Here is an 18588-nt window from a genome sequence, read left to right on the forward strand (position 1 = left end):
ATATAATGGAGAATAACCCTGATTAAATGTTCAAGTCATTTAACTTTTTTGGATGCTTTCCTTAACACAAAATAGATGCACATTTGTTACTGAGAGTTGTGAGCCCCACATCTTTCTTATCATGATTTTCTGCACTCTGTCACTTTTATCTGTGTCTCAGAAACCAGCTCCAGGGAGGGGTGGAGTGAAGGAGGTCACAACCTCACACAGTCTGGGATCTTCAGGGGAGAGATGCTGAATGGTATCCTGGCCTGGGGCAGGCGGTGCACTGCCAGGCCATGTCTTGTAAATGCAGTCGGGATGAACCCCTAAAGATTCCAGAAAAAGAGTGATAAAGGCGAAGACCTGAGGACTTCCTTGGCACATGACACAGGTCTTTTATTATTTTTTTGCAACAACACTGGTGACTCTACTTGCTGGATTTCACAGCAAGATTTCCATAAACAAGTCCCAATGGAGTCAGTAAGCTGCCTAATAATGAGAGCATGTAAGAAACCTCATCTAAAAACAAAGAAAGAAATGCAGGTTTTGTGGGAAGACTATGCAGGAAGGAACAGGAATTTCCATTTTAGCTTGGGAAAGGGGGAAGAGGAGGAAAAATGACAGCGTTGTGGAAGACAACTAGGAAAGAAGAGGTAGCAGAAGAGGAAGAGGAGGAGAAGAAATCGTTCTTTAAAGTTCTACACTGGACATGTCTTTGTTGCAGGAGTTTGCATACATTTCAGATTTGAATTCAGAGTGATTTTGGGTGAGGACAAAGTCTATGTGTGGAAATCATAATAAAAACACTGGAGGTGATGGCAAGATGGGACAGGCAGTGTAGAGAGGACCACAGATGTCCTGTCTTCTTCACTCTAGAACCACAAGATCTGCAAAAACATCACCTCCACCCACCACCGTTCGTGTCTGGCCTGGTCCCTCTCCCCCAACTCTCAGCTATTCTAGAGCCACTGCCCCTTTACAAACTGCCATCTGTCCCACCAGAACCAACTGTCACTAGCAGCTCACACGTGAAAGAAGCAACTGATCTTTTGAGAACCAGTCCAACCCTGGGTAGGGTTGCACATTTGCACGGGGTCCCTTTCAGTTTACGCCTGGCTCCCGAGCATCCTCCCATATCGGGTCCAGGGTGTGCGTTCCCAAGGATGCTCGGCCCTCTCCCAACCCGCGGCCTCCTCCCTTCTGTGCTGCTGCTGCTGCTGCCGCGAAAACCAGGAGAAGTGGAATGCGCGTGGCGAAGCGCCGCGCTCTCTCGGCGGCACTGGGCATGCTCCGCACCCAGGGCCGGTTTCGGCGGTGGGGCGGACACTTCCTCACTAGCCAGGCGCCGGAGCCGGCCGCCGAGGCATAGGTGGAGGCTGAGGCTGCCGCGTGCTGCGGGAGGAGCCTCGCCCTCGGCGGCGGCGGCGGCGGCGACACAGGTGGTGCGGGCCGCGCGCGGAGCGCAGCACGGGAGCGCTCGGCGCCGGGCGCCGCGGCGGCCCCAGGCTCGCGCCCGCGGCGGCAGCCGGCCGTGCGGAGCGGCGGGCGCGGCGGCTGCTCTTCTAGCCCGGCCGGCGGCGGGCGCGGCGGAGGCGCCTGGAGCCCCGAGGAGCCCGCGGAGCCCGCGGAGCCGGGCAGGGGGCGCTGCGCTCGCCGCGCTCGGAGGGGCTGCCGGGCCGGGCGCTGCGCACTCGCGTCGGGAGCCGCCTCGCCCGCGGCGCTCGCCCTGCTCCCCGCCGGCATCACCTGTCCCGCGGCCGCGCTCAGACAACAAAAGCGGAAGATGCTGCAGTTGGGCAAGGTCAGGACCTTGCCCTGAAGCCGGGCGGCGGCGCGCACGCCTTTCCCTGGACTGAGGAGCTGTCGCTGGTGGCGGGTGCATGTTCGCGAGGAAGCAGTCGGGCGCCGCGCCGTTCGGTGAGTTGCGTTAGCTGGGCTGCAGGAGCCAGGCGCGTCCTCCCCATCCATCCGCGTCGTCCTCCTCCCCGTCGCCGGTGGGGGTTGGTCCTCGGCTGCCGGCCGGCTGGCGTCGGCGGCCGCGCGGTGCCTGCCTGCCCGCCCGGGTGGGGGGACACCGTGATCGCGGGAGGTCCCCTCTCCGAAGACGGCTCTGCCGTGAATGGGGTCCAGGGTTAGCGCCTTTCTTGGAGCGGTTACCAAGTGGCTTCTTTGCGTGCTCCCCCTCCCTGCCACCCCTCTCCTTAGGAGGACGCGTATATAGGGCAACACCGACAATGCTGCTCCCCGCCACCCTCAAGAACATCCCCGTTGCATTCATGACGTCCCTAATATCCTGGAGAAGACGGGGTGGGGGTGGGGAGGGCTTCCCTCCAGTCTTTTGCCCTTATGTTCAATGTCATTACGATGTTTGGCTAGAACAAGATGGAAAGACTTAGTCATATGCGTCCATGGTCGTTTCTTCAGTCTCCCGCTGCTCGCCAGACCCAGAGACTCTTTGGTCTATATTTAGCGGTTTCCGAGGACCATTTTCAGCTGGATACACAGGTTTCGGGGGCTTCTGAGTCCTGACAATAGATAGCGAGGCTCTGGAAAGCGCCGCCTGAAAGCCAGGTTTGGAAAGCTATGCATGTGCACTGGAGATAAGCAATGCGATATGTGGGTGATTCGTAATTAATGGCTGAAAGCAAAGCTGCTTTCTCCACCCCCCCCCCCCCACCAACCCCCCAGCTCGACCTTCCTCTTCTTCTGGTGTGTAATGTGTTTTCGTTGATTGCTACTCAGCAGGTTTGAGACACTACGTTCAGAATTAAGTCACTAGAAAGGAGGTGCAACCTCCTTGGTCTGGGTGGTAGGAAAACGGACTTGGGGATTTTGGGGGGTGTGCATATGCGTGGTCCTCACAAAGATCAGTTACTTCCCAAACGCCCAAAGTTGTAAACACAGGGGTACTGCTGGGTGTGGAAGATGAGGAAAAAGAGGAACAGGCTGTGGTTGCAAGGATTTTTTTCCCCCTTTATTTGAAATGGTCTGATTCGGTTTAGCACTGAAAGGTATAAACATTCATGTCTAATGTTCTCAAGCAAATATGTTGGCTTAGAAAAGAGACATGTTATATGTATGATATCAGGCCTGACAAGCAGACTTTCACTTTTCGGAACTATGTGACCAATATTTAACATGCTGGGAATTTTCTGGCAATGAGTTTTATGAAAATGGGGAGGTGCTGAAACTACCCTTGAGTTATTCCTATGTGCTTCCTTCCCCTGACAGGTAGCTCAGTTGGTCTCTGCGGGTGGGCATTCAGAGCTACACTACTTCTAAAATTCCACGGAGAAGTGTTTGATATGACTCAGATTGGATCACGGAAATGAACTTATGCATGATTTGGGGCCTTAGCTTGATGAGAATGAAGCAAATACAGGGAGTATCGTCACATGTGAACGAGACGCTTTAAACTTCCCTGAGGTCTCCTTCCTTAGCATGTCTCTGTCACATGCAGAATCCATGGTAATGTTGCTGGGGAAATGTCAAATATCCTTGCTGGACTGTGGGTTACAAGGTCTCAGGCCTGGATAAAGATGATTGCACTCGGAGTTGGATGTTGAAATTAGGTAGGCGCATAAGTATACTCAAAACAAGTCAGAATTGCAGAAGGACAAGCTGGGTCTATCCGTCTCAAGTTCACCGAGCACTGTGATTAGTTTTACCAATATTGCTTTAGTTTCACCTTATTCTCATTCAGAGAGGCGTCCAAGAGCACTTTGGGCATACTCGTATGCCTCTTGCATTGTTTTAATATAAAATTTCTTTGCAAAAGAAGCATTAGATGAAATAGACATGATTCTCTCCTCCTTTTCCTTTTTCCCGTTGAGTCTCATGGTTCAGTTTTAAACATGATTGTTAAAGGACTAGTTGATAGTGCTCTGTGCCCGCATGTGCATTTGGAGAGAAGCTGATGGGAATGACATGTGTAGTCTATGTGGCTTTTATGCGATATTGTGGATTGAAAATGATAGCACCTGATTGAATGGCAATTGTAATAAGTACATGAGGTAGTTACTCTAATAAAATTGTCATAGTCTTGTGGAAAGAAGTTATTTAATTTGGTGTATGTTTGTGTAGTTGTATAACCCAATCATTATAGATGTCACTAATGTTTCATTGTTTGTAATAAAAGTCATGCACTGTCAAATTACAGTATTTCCATCCACTTCACATCTTTTACACTAGAATGAAAGCCAGTTCTTTCTCCCAGTGAAATGGTTCTCCAGATAGGAAAAAAAATGAAATTCAAATGATGCTAGTTGGAAAATGCAATTTATAGTTTTGTTAAATAATTGCTAAGGGTAATATCGCTTTCACAATAGACTCTAAAATTAAAAATGAACTTATAATGTCCTCAAACATAATATTGCTTCTGTCAACATGTAGTGCCTTTCCTGAAAATGTTAGAGAATTTTCTGTTTTCTGTTGGGCTTTATCAAAGATTTTTGTGGCATTGTTGAAAGTTTTGCAGAGTAACTTCTTCAGTTTGCCCTTAGGTGAGAAAACATTAGTTACATTTGAAATAATTTATTGTAATTCATTTTCATAAGGTCAGGTATACTTTGTATGGATCAGTTTATCTAGTTGTAACAATCCAATTGAACTAAAATGGAAAGTGTTACATTTTTAATTCCCCAAAGTCTCTTTTTTCTCCTCTCATGATTATGCACAAAAGATGGAAACACCCCTTTGTGTTTTTTTCTCTGTGTGGATGTTATTTTCATTTCTTTAGAGGGGAATTGGTGATGCTAATATTATTGTTGCTAACAAAGCTTGCTCTCCCCCTGCGCGCTCTCTCTCTCTCTCTCTCTCTCTCTCTCTCTCTCTCCTCTCTGTTGGAAGTACTGGGGTTTGAACTCAGGTCATCTCACTTGCTTGTCAAATGTTCTACCATTTCAGCCACAACCCCAACCTGTTTTTGTTTTAGCTTATTTTTCAGATGGGGTCTCACATTTGCCTGGGGCTGGCCTCTGGTTGCAGCACTCCTACCACCGCCTCCCAAGTAGCTGGGATTATAGACATGCACTGTCTCAGCCAGCCCTGTAGCTTTAATTTTTAAAAGATACCACATCATTGGGAGTATTTAAACTTAAATGCTATAATTGAGAAAATGACTGAATAGACTTCCAGTTATTTTTAAGTCTAGTTCTTTCATTGACTGAAACCCAGTGGGTTTCTGCTGGATGGTTTATGAACAAGCAGTGCACTTGCAAACCAAATTCTTCCATTGGCTTTCATGATGGCTTCCATTATCCATCTTCCAAAAGTGCCTTCAGGACATCATCCTTTAATGGCTTGGGATATGTTTTGTTGTTGTGTGTGCAAAGTTAATGTGAGTGGGAACAGTTCATGTTACTTACTGCTACCTTCAACTTTATCTGATTATATTCCAAAGCAACAGCTTTTTATGTTATTATAAAATATTAAACATGTCATAGATAAATAGTTTCCATCACATTGTCTGCCAATCCAGCCCACTGATTAATAAACTGCCTGGTTGGTTTTAATGAAGCCAGTTACATTCACAAACAGTACCTCCAGCACAGGAAACTCACAGGAATATTTTATTGTACTGTGATTTTAGTTCATTAAATGTTAAGACTCATAACAAAAATGTGTAGTTATAATCCTACCAGTTGTTTACCTTTTGACCACCTAGCAGTTAAATATAATTTCAAGCCCTGTATCTTGGTTAATTGATGTGTAGGAAATGTCTTAGTTATATTAGGATATTGAAGTTATACTTTGTATCAATTAGTTTTTGACAAATTGTAAATAATGACTAAGTAAGTGAAACAGTGCTTCCTAGAAGCTTCGCATCTTAGACAAATATTCACTTGTGTCCCTTGGCAAGTTATCTGCAAAATGTAAAGCTTACTATAATATTATATATAGTTCCTATAATTATACATTCTCATATATTCCACTATGTCATGTAGCTACAAATACACACACAGGTTGTACGACACATCTTAACTTTTTTCTCTCGAGTATATTTCTGATCTGAAATGATAATTATTGGAAAAATTAATCTTAGTGCAAAGATACTTTGTATTCTGCTACCAGTGGGCATGAAGATGTGGCAAGAACACAGTTTTCAGTACATTCCAATGCTGTCTTTTGGCTATGTGACCTTGACAGTTTATGTGACCTTCATCTATTAGCTCAGTTTCTTTAGCTGTAAAATGGGCACAGTATGACAGGATATCTCAAAATTGGTTTTAAGATAAAGTAAAAAAGTACAATAATAAGTGGTTTGTAAATAGTAAGCATTTATATAAATATATTCATGTTTACTCTTATACATCTATTTATTAAGACAAGTAATTGTTTCATGTTTGTTATTAAATAGAGTATCACATTCTCTAACAAAGACTATTAAATAATTATACCATCTCTCTGCCCTATTATAATATTGTGTAGATTTGCATGCAAAATGCCAATTTTTTAATTCTAAAGCATACTAATCTTTTATACATGGAAATATGTAATAGTTAAGCAAAAAGATAATTAAATTATATCCCCCAGCACCAATATTAAAAATGATTTAAATCTAATAGTAAAAAAATTGCAAAACTTTTGAAATTCTTGTTAATGTTATATTAATCACCTGATTATGATCAGATTATCTACAAAGATTGATGTTGTACAAAGAATACTATCAACTGTTTAATGAGCATCATTCTGTGAGGTCAGATATTAAACATCTGCTCCATTTTCAACCACAGAGCATGAATCACAGCATACTATTGTGACAGAGAAAAAAGAAACCTAGGCAGCAAAAATTATTACATAAAGAAAAGACAGCTTCCCTCCTCCCCCCTGTTAAAATCAAGTCCTTGAGGAAAAAGCCAAGTATGTGCATTGATACCTTTTCAATGTCACTGGCTCCTTTAGCATCATCAGAGCTAGAAGAATTTGAGAAGCTTTCATCTTCAGGAACACTGGTGGAGTGGCTCAAGTGGTAGAGCGCCTGCCTAGAAAGCATGAGGTCCTGAGTTCTTATCCTAGTTCTGCCAAACAAAAAGATAAAAAAGTTTAATGTGTCTTAGGATCTGTTATGCTGTATGACCCGTGTAATAGGGAACAAATTTATCGTCAGTTAGACAAACATCTCAATAATAAATGTGATTATTTATAACCAAATTTATGCTTTGTTGTGGATGTTGCCGATTAGGTTATCAGAGTAAACTACATGTTATAATAGAAGGCATTTCTGTTTTGAGGATCAAAGTATGCAGGGAAACAAATTATATTTGGTTAAATAAATGTAACTGTCAAATTTTCTGCAAGTTTTGAATGAAATGAACGTGGTATTTACCAAAAGGATTGGTTAGTAGATAGCTTTAGATGATGTGGTAGACAGCTTATTTAAGCATTGAAATTGGCAAATACATTTTTCTTGTTCAGGTAAGAACTGGAATTTTCTCATTAGTAGTTTTTTAATAGCTGTGCTCATCACAATTATCACTAGAAATTTAATTTTAAAGATATGCATTAGTTAAAATGCATTTGTACATGATCCATTCTTTTGGTTTAGGAGGCCTTTTCATAATCTTGTAATACTTATTGTAATATCTCTTCTCATTTAAACAGGCAAAGCCATAAATCACAGAAATGTACATATTTACTTGAAAATTATAAAATTACAGAAGGGTGGATTATTGATGTAAATATTAACTTTAATACCCCCACCCCTGGATTCTGGGCACATTAGAAAGTTGGAGAGAAAGAGATAAGAGAATAGCCACCAGTCATTAGACATAGTTTGGTGTGGCAGCTAAATGACACCCCAGGTCCCTATCATTCCTTCACCCCTCCCTTCCCGCAGGGACAAAGTTGCCTCGGAGCTGGAAGACACCAACATTGCTCTCATCAGGCAAAGAGCTCTCCAGAGGAAGAAGGAAGAAGCAAGGCAAGCTGCTCCTTTATTCTTCAGAGGCAGAGAAAGTGAAGGCTTGGAGAAAGGCCAGAAGTGCTTCATTAATTAAGTTCCCTTCACCAGGAAGGAAACATCAGAATTAGGGAAGAAGTGTTCCCCATTGGCCTGGTTTATTAAGAATTCTGGTTGGTAGAATTCTGGATGTAGTAGCTTTCTCAGTAATTCACTTAGTAGTTGAATTCTTTAAATATTTCATGCTAGTTTGACACTATATTAGAAATTATCAGGGGATGGTCTAATGCCTTGGCTGATTTATAGTGAGTATGATCTATGAAAGTCAACTCATTTATGTATAGCTAAGTTGAAAGTAACTCATTTATGTGTTTCTTCCTACTTTCCCATGTTAATTTTTAACTGCCAATAATTGGATTGCCTTGGGAGAACTGAGCATAAAAAGGATGGTGACAAAATCCAACTTCCCAAAGCATATGTAAAAGATCGAGGCTAGCTGTTATGCACAGCATGTTCTACCTTAGTGTAGGTCGTTTAGTTTAATGCTTCAGTATTAATAGGTGCAATCACGGACACAGTTAAGCAAGAAGAAAAATTGTATTTCCAAATAGATGTGATGTTTTATTTGACTCCAAGCATGGCTACCCAACCCAAAATGCCCACTTCTTAAAATAAATATTATTCTTTTCTATCAGATGTTCTATTTAGTTTTTCATATATTAGAGTAACATAGCAGTCATTACTTTCTACGGTACGAAATAATTTAATTTCTATAAAGAGCAACTTCTTTGGCTGCAAATCAAACTGTCTTAACTGTAAAAGAGCCATAATTCAGTCTTCTGTTTTTAACATGATCCCTACAAATGCAGAGTATGGTTCTTGCATCATGGGGAGACCAGGTAAGGAGGAAGATGAATTGTTTTAAAAGGCATGAAAGTCTCAGGGACAGTATGGGTCATGTCATGTTTACCTAGGATAGCAGGTATGCAGGAAGGTGTGTGTAGCAGGCTGTGCGTGTGGCATGAGTTGGTGTGGAAAAGAATAATACTGTAAAATCCATAGTAGGTACATTGATATATTATGCCACTTTGAAGTTAAGAAATACATAGAAATGAGTTAATTATTTGGTAAATATTCATGATACCCAAGGCTAAAAATGAAAATCACGGCAAACAAGACAAAACTAAACTAAACTGCGCTGAGTATGATACCCAGCACACCTATTCATATCCATCCACAGACCCAAGTAATTGTGGGAACATGAAGCTGTGTGGCTGAGTTTCTTGTGTTTTACTTTTACAAGTATTTTTCCACTAAATATTTCATATGTATGTATGGCTCTATCTATCTGTCTATCATCTATCATCTATACATCCATCTGTCAATCTCACATCACTGAACAGGAAAATATCATGTCATTAATTTTTTGAAAAGAAGATTATATATTTATTTTGGTATTAATTACATTAATTAGTCCTGCATTACTGAAAGATGACAAGGTTCACTCATACTGAGTTTATATTGCATGTAGTCTAATCAGTCATGCTTATGTTTTCTTCTGTTTTAAATTTGAGATTTATCAAGTAGGATTATTTATTAATGCCTTCTTGAAAATTCTAAAGTATGTTAACACAAATTTTTCTCTTTTTCCAATAATGTTTTATTATTTTTTTTGTTTTAAAGTGTGAAAATAAAAAAATGATTAAAAGAAGGTAAAAGTTCATCTTCCAGAAATGACCCTAATTTTAGCAGAAATGACCCATGTACATTTTTTAAATTTAGAAGAAAATTGCTCACATTCAGTTTTGTTACCTTTTAACATGTAAGGCAAGAAAGCCTTCATTTTTAGTGTCTCTTCCTCATTTACATCATTTACTTAACTCTCTGTTTTTGGAGATTGATGGCATTTCATTTTTTAGTGATGAAAAAAATGAATGTGATGCTATAATTACTGTTCTGATAGCTAAATATTTTTCTTCAGGTTGCTTACTCTAGATTATTTCCTGAGACTGGATATGTTCAAGGATGATGATACATTGTCAAGGTGACCTCCAGAAAAGCTATAGAATTTTTATTTCTGTCAGCACAGCATAAGTGAAACAATATTCTCATGATTTTGACATTACTGGGTATTATAATTATATTTATAATAACTCCAATTTGGAGAAAAGTTCTATTTAGTGGTTTATTTTCCTTCCTTTTGAATATTACTAAAGGTAAACATGTCATTAGTTTGTTGTCCATTTAATTTTTTTGTCAATTGTCTTTTCATTTGCTATACACATTTCTTATTTGATCTCTTTGCTTCTTTTCATTGATTTATATTGTTTTCCTATTGTAATTGCTTTACTCCTTGACACATCTTAACAGTGTATACCTCAGTTTGTTAATTCTTACTTTGGTGGTATAGTTCTACAGTTGGAAGTTAAATTTATCCACCTTTCTAGAGGGGTTTTTCTTCATCTTCAAAGAAACATTTTATTGCTTGCTGACTTTGTGTGTCTCATAAAGATGGCAATGGAGACGACAAAAGGGTTGCTTCAAAGCTGGACTCCAGTTGACATTTCATGTTCAGAATGACCAGTGTTTAAAGCAAGGGTGTGGGTTACTACTGAGTGTCATTGTTGATACTGGAGGGTAGTAAATTCTGTTTTTTCGGGTTGCATTGAGTGTAAATTAAGAGACTATATGGTAAAATACATAGAATGCTTAGTGTTTTAGGAAAGAGATCTCAAATGCATTAGCAGTTTCTACTGTGAAATAGAAAGGTTGCCAGGTCATTTCTTATAGTTCTGGTCTTTGCTTTTCCAACATGAAGCACAGTTAGGTACCTGTGCAGATTCAGAGACCTCTGTGTGGAAAGCCAGGAGTTTTTGGCAGACTGGCCTCACAGGTAGACTCTCTTTGTGTGTGTACAGGTACTTTGGGTTCAAGGTCATAGGTTAGGTCTCAAATCTCAGGAAATAAGTGTTTTTCAGTGCTCTTCCCCATGATGTCAGGGATATGTACCTCTCCCCTGTCTTCCAGAGCCACGCTTTTCCCCAGTCTCACACATACTGGTAATCTGACTTGAAATATCAGTGTTCTTCGCATTTTTGTGTAGTATCTGGCACATAGGTAAGACACCTAAAAAACTAGCTAGCATTTGTTGCCCTCAACGCAGAGAAACTAAAGCAGATACCTTAAAAGCAACTGAGGCCAATAGGAAAAGGGGACCAGGAACTAGAGAAAAGGTGAGATCAAAAAGAATTAACCTAGAAGGTAACACACACGCACAGGAAATTAATGTGAGTCAACTCCCTGTATAGCTATCCTTATCTCAACCAGCAAAAACCCTTGTTCCTTCCTATTATTGCTTATACTCTCTCTACAACAAAATTAGAGATAAGGGCAAAATAGTTTCTGCTGGGTATTGAGGGGGTAGGGGGGAGAGGGAAGGGGCAGAGTGGGAGGTAAGGGAGGGGGTTGGGGGAGGGAAGAGAAATGACCCAAACTTTGTATGCACATATGAATAAAAAAATAAATAAATACAGGTAACCCATCATTTTGGGCTGTAGGTACAGTTTTGATTGTATTCTCAAAACTATTTCATGAACCAAGTTTTTTGTTGGCTTTGGGTTCATTTTGGCTACTGGGGAATGCCTGGAAGAGACACTGGACTAGGGTTTGGAGTTCTGAGAGCCAAATTGTCCTGGCATTTGCTTTTTCTTGTGACCTTGCATCTGTGCCTATTTTGTCATTTGCTCATTGAGAACAAAACTCAGGTGTCCCAGTGTGCATGTGTGATATACAAATATCATGATGTCAGAATAATTTGTGAAGCTCTTCATAGATCACCAAGGAAAGATTGTAGAGCATCTTAACCATTGGTCTGTAGACTGCTCTGTTGCACTGAGCAGAAAATTGAGTACTATACCAAATGGTCCAAATACTACCTAAATCCAGACCCCAGCACATACCATGTTTCCATAAGCTACAGAAGTTAGGGAAAACATGTCCAAAGGCATTTCTGTTGTGATAGTCTAACCTGGCTTGGGGAAGACTTCACTAAATCAAAACACTGTAAGAGGCTCTCTTAGTCAGCTCAGGCTGTCATAACAAAATGTTGTAGAACGGACAGCTTCGACAACAGACATTTATTTCTCACAGTTCGGGAGGCTGGCAGAGTCTAAGATCAAATTGTCAGCAGTGCATTTCCTGGTCTGGGTCCTCTCTCTTCCTGGCTCCCAGGTGGCTGCCTTCTCGCAATATACTTATATGGCCTTTTATCGATTTTGTTCTGTCTTTCATTTTACAAGGTCACTAATTCCATTATAAGGTCCTACTCTTATGACCTCATCTAACCCTAATTATCTCTGAAAGGCCTCACTTCCAAATACCATCATATCAGAAGTTACAGCCTCATCAGATGAATATGGGAGGGGGTAGTCACATAGGTCATAACAGAGATTTTAGGACAAAAATGATGAGGTCCCCAAGGCCAACAAGGAAGGTCATCCTTTATGGCAGATTTTGAGACTTTATTTCTGAATTATTTGCTGAATGAATAAGAATTTCTAATGGAAATATTTAAACTATTCTTCATTTCCCTTGAAATGAAGAATTTCATTGCTTTGACTTATAAAGTATAGAAGGTTACACGGAACACTGTGTTATATAGAGCACCAGAAACATATGTCTATTTATTATCATGGTATTTCAAAGTTATTTTTACATGTATTTTTCAAAATTGAATGGACGCTTGTCTTGGCTGAACCTCTCGTGTTTTGTTACCTTCAGTCTTCAAGTTCTAATGTGGGTTGCCTCATCTCTCACCAGGATTTCTGCTGCAGGTTACAGGTAGGGGACACCTGCCTTTCTTTGCCTGCTGATAGCTCATCAGAAGCCAGAAGGCTTCTTCTGATGTGCTTATACCTTGCCTTGGCTTCCGACCCCAGCAGTGACAATCAGAAAAGTTCCAGCCCTTCCTGTTTTATCTCCACAGTCTCTGTTACCCCAGTTTATTATTCTACAGTTATTTTGGATGTCTTTCTGTCTCTCCTGATCATCCTGTTAAAGTAGATGCTTCTCTCCTAAACAATGCCCTCTTTTATCTCCTTCATAATTTGTATGCAAACTAGAATCCATCACTTTTATTGGTTTTCAATTGTCCCTCAACTAGAATGCAACTTCCCTGTGGGCTGGTCATTTAAATAACTTTAAAGTCAATCATATAATGATAGCACAAATTGGAACTCATGAGCATTAATGCATGCCTAGCTTCTATGGACATGCCTGATGGTGTATATACTTGTAATGTATGATCATCAATGAATCATACCATAGATACATGTTGAAATGAGAAGTCAAAGTAGAAGACAGATAATCTATCACTGAATGGGTATGAGAGGGCAATATAATAATTACTTAGCAAGAGCTGCCTGAGTTTCCACGTGCAGAACTGAAAGAATGCTTTTGCCTAAAAAGTCAGCTGCCATGTATTTCCTATTCAAATACAGCAGGTTGCTTCACAAGAGCAGATTATCTCATAGTAAATGGAATACAAATATGCCAAGTATTTTGCTGCAGAATGATATTAAGCGTACTTTTAGAAGGAAAAAGTAGTACTGTATCAAGTTTATAGTTTCATGGAACAATAACCGTAATCTCAAAAGAAAAGTAGTGGGATTTAAACCACAGGGGAATACAATTTAGCAGAGAACTCTCAGGGTATTTTTTCCAAGATATTATCTTAAGAGGAAGAGTACACAAATACATGAATAATGGCAAAATTGAATGTAGTTAACATATAATTATCAGAGTAGAATTTATTTTCTGAGAATGTGTTTTTCCTACCATTTAAATTGAATACACTGTGTGTGATTTGGAATATAGTCAATTCAAAGAAAAGGAAATTATCTTAAACTACTATAAAATTATCCAAATGCTAATTTTGAGGTCAGACTTTGATTAATATAAGTAGTGAGATGTCTTTTATAAAGAATAGATTTTAGCTGGACATGGTTGCACACGGCTGTAATCCTAGCCTCTTGGAAGGTGGAGACAAGTAGATCAGAAGTTTGAGGCCAGCCTGGGGAAACCCAGTGAGAATCTTATCTCAAATACAAATGAAAAGCAAAAGATCTGAGGGTGTGGGGTAGGTGGTAGTATTAGTGAGTCCAAGACCCTGGGTTCAGTCCCTAGAGTAGGAAAAAAAAAATCCAAACAAAAAAGCTTTTAAAAACTACAACATAATAAAGTGTTAGAACCCTTATTAGATTTAGATTTAGATATTTAGATAGTAGAATTTTTAGTAATTTCATGTTTACATTCATTTCATCTCACAATGGAAATGTCTGACTTACAATTAATCTTAATATAAAATGAAGTATTTGCCTTTATAAATTTCACGGTCTCTTGTTTGGACTCTAAAACACCCCAGAATCCCCTCTTTATTTTAATTAGCTATGGCTTTAGTGAATTGTCTTTGAAATATAAAACCTGCATACTTAAAGTGCTTTGGTATGGAATGCGTTGTTTAGATGAAGGAGGTTACTCTTGCCTAGCAAATGTATTTCCCGTGGTTCCCCTTTGATGTTTAAATTGTGGCTGTCCACTCAAACAGAGTGGACAGATAACCTCAGATTGATGCAGATTAAACTGCTTTCATCTTGGAGCATTGAACTGGCTCCATATGTTTGTTTCTTTACTGTTTGAGTCTGTCTGTTAATCATGTCTTAAAATCACCGAATCAGTTCAGTTTTGGAAGTTGGGAGTGTGTGACTCAGTATTGTGTTTGTGCCCAGCAATAGTCACCTTAGGATTTGGTGGGATGTGGCATTGTCACCATCTTCATCTGTGCTGTTGACACTCTGTGAGTGAATTATCTCACCTTTTGGCTTTGAGTCTTACAGAGGAAGGAAAAGAGATTCCTCACTTGATTGTTCGCAGAGGATGCTCTATCCCTTGAAGAGGTTTCTATGTAAGAGTCGTTCGTGGGACTTGAGAAATACACATTCAGACTGGCATCACCTGCTGCTCTTGAGAATGTTAGGTAGGACCATCGGAAATTCCTAATGAGCCACCATCTACATCTGCAGAAATGACGGGTTCAATCAAGTGATTACCATTGTCCTTGAGAACTAATTAACAATTAGAAAATCAGGTTTAAACTTTTCTAATCCACTAAAATTCTCCATTTTGTGGATTAACAAATAAGAAGTAGAATTCTGTGCTTTCAATTACTAAGAGAGATGTGCCAACCCTCAAGTCATGGGGAAATGATTGATTGGATTAAGGTTGGCATGGATGGAAAGAATTTATGTCTCTGAGAAACTTGAACTCTGGACTAGTTTGTTTGGACCTACAAGTGGAATACAGGTACTCTCTGTCTGCTGCAGGCAGCTGTTTGTATCTTCAATAGCACATATCTTTCCTGTTGGTTTTTTTTTTTTTCTCTCGCCCAGCTGTAAATTTTGGCCTTTAATCTACGGAGGACTTAATTAAAAGACCAATGTGATATTATATAATATTTTTATGACACTATTTTCTGAGTTTCACTTTAATTTTTTTTTGCCATTTAAAATGTCGTATGGTCATTCTGAATGAAGTTAGAAATCATATAAGGTAGTGCCGATATATAACACATCTAAGTGCTTACTTCTCAGTGGATATATTGGTGTTATCTTTGGAGCTCTGTGACTGTGACTTTGGCATCCCAGTGTTCAACCAACTCCAAATCAAAAACAAAAATGTATCTGCCCTAAACATGCACAGGCTTTTTCCTTGTCATTATCCCTAAACAATACCATGTAAGAGCTACCTGCACACTATTTGCATTCTGTGAGATATTATAAGTGATCTAGAGGTAATTTAAATATATGAGAGGCTATGCATAGCTTATATGCAAATATTATGCCATTTTATATAAGGGATTTAAGCATCCAAGTACCATGAGAGATCCTAGAACCAGTGACCTATAGATGTTGAGGGACGATTGTACTACATTGGGGGGATTGAAATGTAATTTAATGTCTAAGAATATGAGTAAGCAATTTATAAAAATTTTCAGTTCCAAAAATCTCTAGTTTATACCCTTGAAATGATGTACTGAAAGTGGCACTTTACCTTGGTGGCTGTTTCCTAAAGGCTCACCACCTCAGTCTAAAGCATGTGACAACGATTCTATATAATATCCAAGCTGTGCTCCTCAAATCTGTTAAGGTCATCAAAAACCAGGGAAGTCTGAGGAGCTGTCACAGCTAAGAGGAGCCCATGAAGCTATGATGAGCAAATGTAGTGTGGTGTCCCGGATAGGTCCTGGAACAGTGAAAGGGCATTAGGGAAAAATTAAGTGAATCACAGTAAACTATGGACTTCAGTTAATAATAAAGTATCAGCACTGGTTTGTGACATATTATGCCAGATAAGCTGGGTCCTAAAAGATAAGAAGGCAGTTTCTTTTTTAATATGTAATTTTTAATATTAGAAGCTTTTAAAATACCTATACAGAGATCTTAAAGAACTCAGTAAGGGACAGGACATTTGGTCTTATTTTAATAGTTTTGGACTTTATTTTAATATTTTACAATAAAATTGATTTTCATTACTAAATTTAGTAAGTAAGCATAAATATTTTTATCACTTCTGTCAGAGATTTTTGACTAAGGTGAGAGAAGGCAGAATTCTAATATATTTCAAAAAGCAATAAAAATTTTCATTATCTTGTTTGATCATTTGGAATCATAAGAAATAGATAACTCAAAGTTACAGAATTTCTCACTTAATTTTTTGAGTTTGGCTTTCATGTAAAAAGATATTTTCATCACTTGTTTTGAAATTATTTTAGTATATGAGTGGGGACATCTTCTTCCTTTTAGTTACAAAACCTAAAATATAATTAGTCTTTACTTTGTGGATTATTTTTCTGATATTTGAAAATAAATTTCTAATACTTCCCCACCAGTCTCCCTCACTCCCTTCCCCTGTATCACTTCCTTCCTCCCTCCCTTACTCCCTCCCTTTCCTTTCTTTCTTTTTGCTAATGGGGGTTTGTTGATCTCTTGTTTGCTGGGAAGGCTCTCAACACTTGAGCCATGCTCTCAGTCCATTTTGCTTTAGTACTTTTTTTGGATAGGGTCTTGCATTCTCTCCTCCCCTTCCCCCTGCCAGCCTGGGCTTTGATCCAATTATTTACACTTCCTGCTTAGTTGGAATGACAGATATCCACCCCCAAACCCAGCTTACTGGTTGAAATGGGGTCTCACTAATACTTTTACCTGGCTGGCCTAGAACCATAATTCTCCCTATGTCTGTCTACTGAGTGGCTGGAATTGCAGGCATGAGCCACTGTGCTTGGCCTCCCACCATCTTTTTTTAAACAGTCCACTCAATTCCAAGAATGTATACCTGGTTGAAGTGGCCAGATTTGCAAATGAAAACACAAGAAGCCCACTGTGATTTGATTAAAATACAGAGTTTTTAAACAACAAATTTTGGTTTTTATAAACAAGTAAAATTAGATTTTGTTTCAGTGTAACTATGTCCTAAATGATACAGGTACACTTATTTAAAAAAAAAACTGATTTGGAGTTTCTCTGCGATTGAAATTCCACTTGGCTTACCCTAAGAATCTGTAGGGCACAAAGTGACTTGGGATTCCCTCAACATAATCCCACCTCTAGCATGGTGGTGAGAATGACCATAGTGTCAGCCCTTCACTGCATGTCACAAAATGCCACACCTTACTTGTGATAGAAGGCCTTCCTGGTTCACTCATCCTTCAGCATGACTTAATGAACTCTCACAGTGAAGTCCTGAGTTCAAACTCCGGTCCCACCAAAAATGAACTCTTCTAGACATTTGCTTCCCACTTACTATGAAATAATTTGTACCTAACTATTTATAGCTTGGCAGACCTTGAAGAGAGAGTCTGTTATAATTCTTCCCTGGGCTTCTAATTCAAACCATCATAATAGGACATTGTATAATTTAGGATAAGTTATGCTGCTTTGTTATTTAATCCTTAATTTCAGCAGCTGCAAGGAGCAAAAGTTGATACATCTTCAACATGGATCATCCAAAGAGGCGAGAAAGGAACTTGGACAATTTGGACAATGCAGGTCACCCTGGCACACAAAGCAGTATGTCCTCCACCTCAGCAGTCCTTCCCTGACCATGAGGTAGGGAAAGGAAGTGTAAATTGAGCCATCTATCACTCAGTTGCATCTCATCAGGCAGAGTGAGCTTTGTAGCCATGCCTGACTTTAAAGATAGAGGGATGTCCCATCCTGCCATATGTCCAGAAGATGAAGAGATACTGGTGAACAGCCCTTAACACACCATTAAAAATTGTGGCATCTTTGAGAGTTGGACAGCTTAGAGATTAACTTGAGCAGTTACTCTTTGCGAGGCTATACTTTTCATGCAAGAATCAGACCTTGTTTCAGAGTCTTGTACATAACTGAAACCTCAGATCTTTTTGTGTAAAAGTAACAAAAAAATGAATGTCAGAGCCTCATCAGTAGCACAGAATAGGATGTGAATCATGATTGAGAATCAGTAACATGGTAATGGGCTCCAATAAAATGGTGCTGTGTTCCAGAGCCATCTTGGTGTTTTATAAGAATGGCTATTCCCAATTTTTAAGCAAAGACAGACCAACCTTTCCATATATGTGCATATATATTCATATGTAGGGATATATGCATTTATATATTTCATGTGTG

At 39.6% G+C, this 18588-nt stretch overlaps 1 protein-coding gene across 3 annotated transcripts in view; it reads left to right on the forward strand.

Moving 5' to 3' along the window:
- Nucleotides 1-1651: 1651 nt before the first annotated feature.
- The window catches only part of Ctnnd2 (catenin delta 2), an 858282-nt gene continuing 841345 nt past the window's right edge, over nt 1652-18588 (forward strand). For 2 of the 3 annotated variants that reach the window (XM_074077729.1, XM_074077725.1), the window contains exon 1: nt 1652-1899. Coding sequence is in view for 2 of the 3 variants with exons in the window: in XM_074077725.1 (XP_073933826.1) it covers nt 1863-1899 (37 nt within the window). In the remaining variant the exon portion in view is untranslated. The remainder of the gene's footprint in view (nt 1900-18588) is intronic. The other variant, XM_074077730.1, reaches the window with a different exon arrangement.

This window comes from Castor canadensis, chromosome 6 (genome assembly GCF_047511655.1).
Source record: "Castor canadensis chromosome 6, mCasCan1.hap1v2, whole genome shotgun sequence".
Lineage (NCBI taxonomy): Eukaryota > Metazoa > Chordata > Mammalia > Rodentia > Castoridae > Castor > Castor canadensis.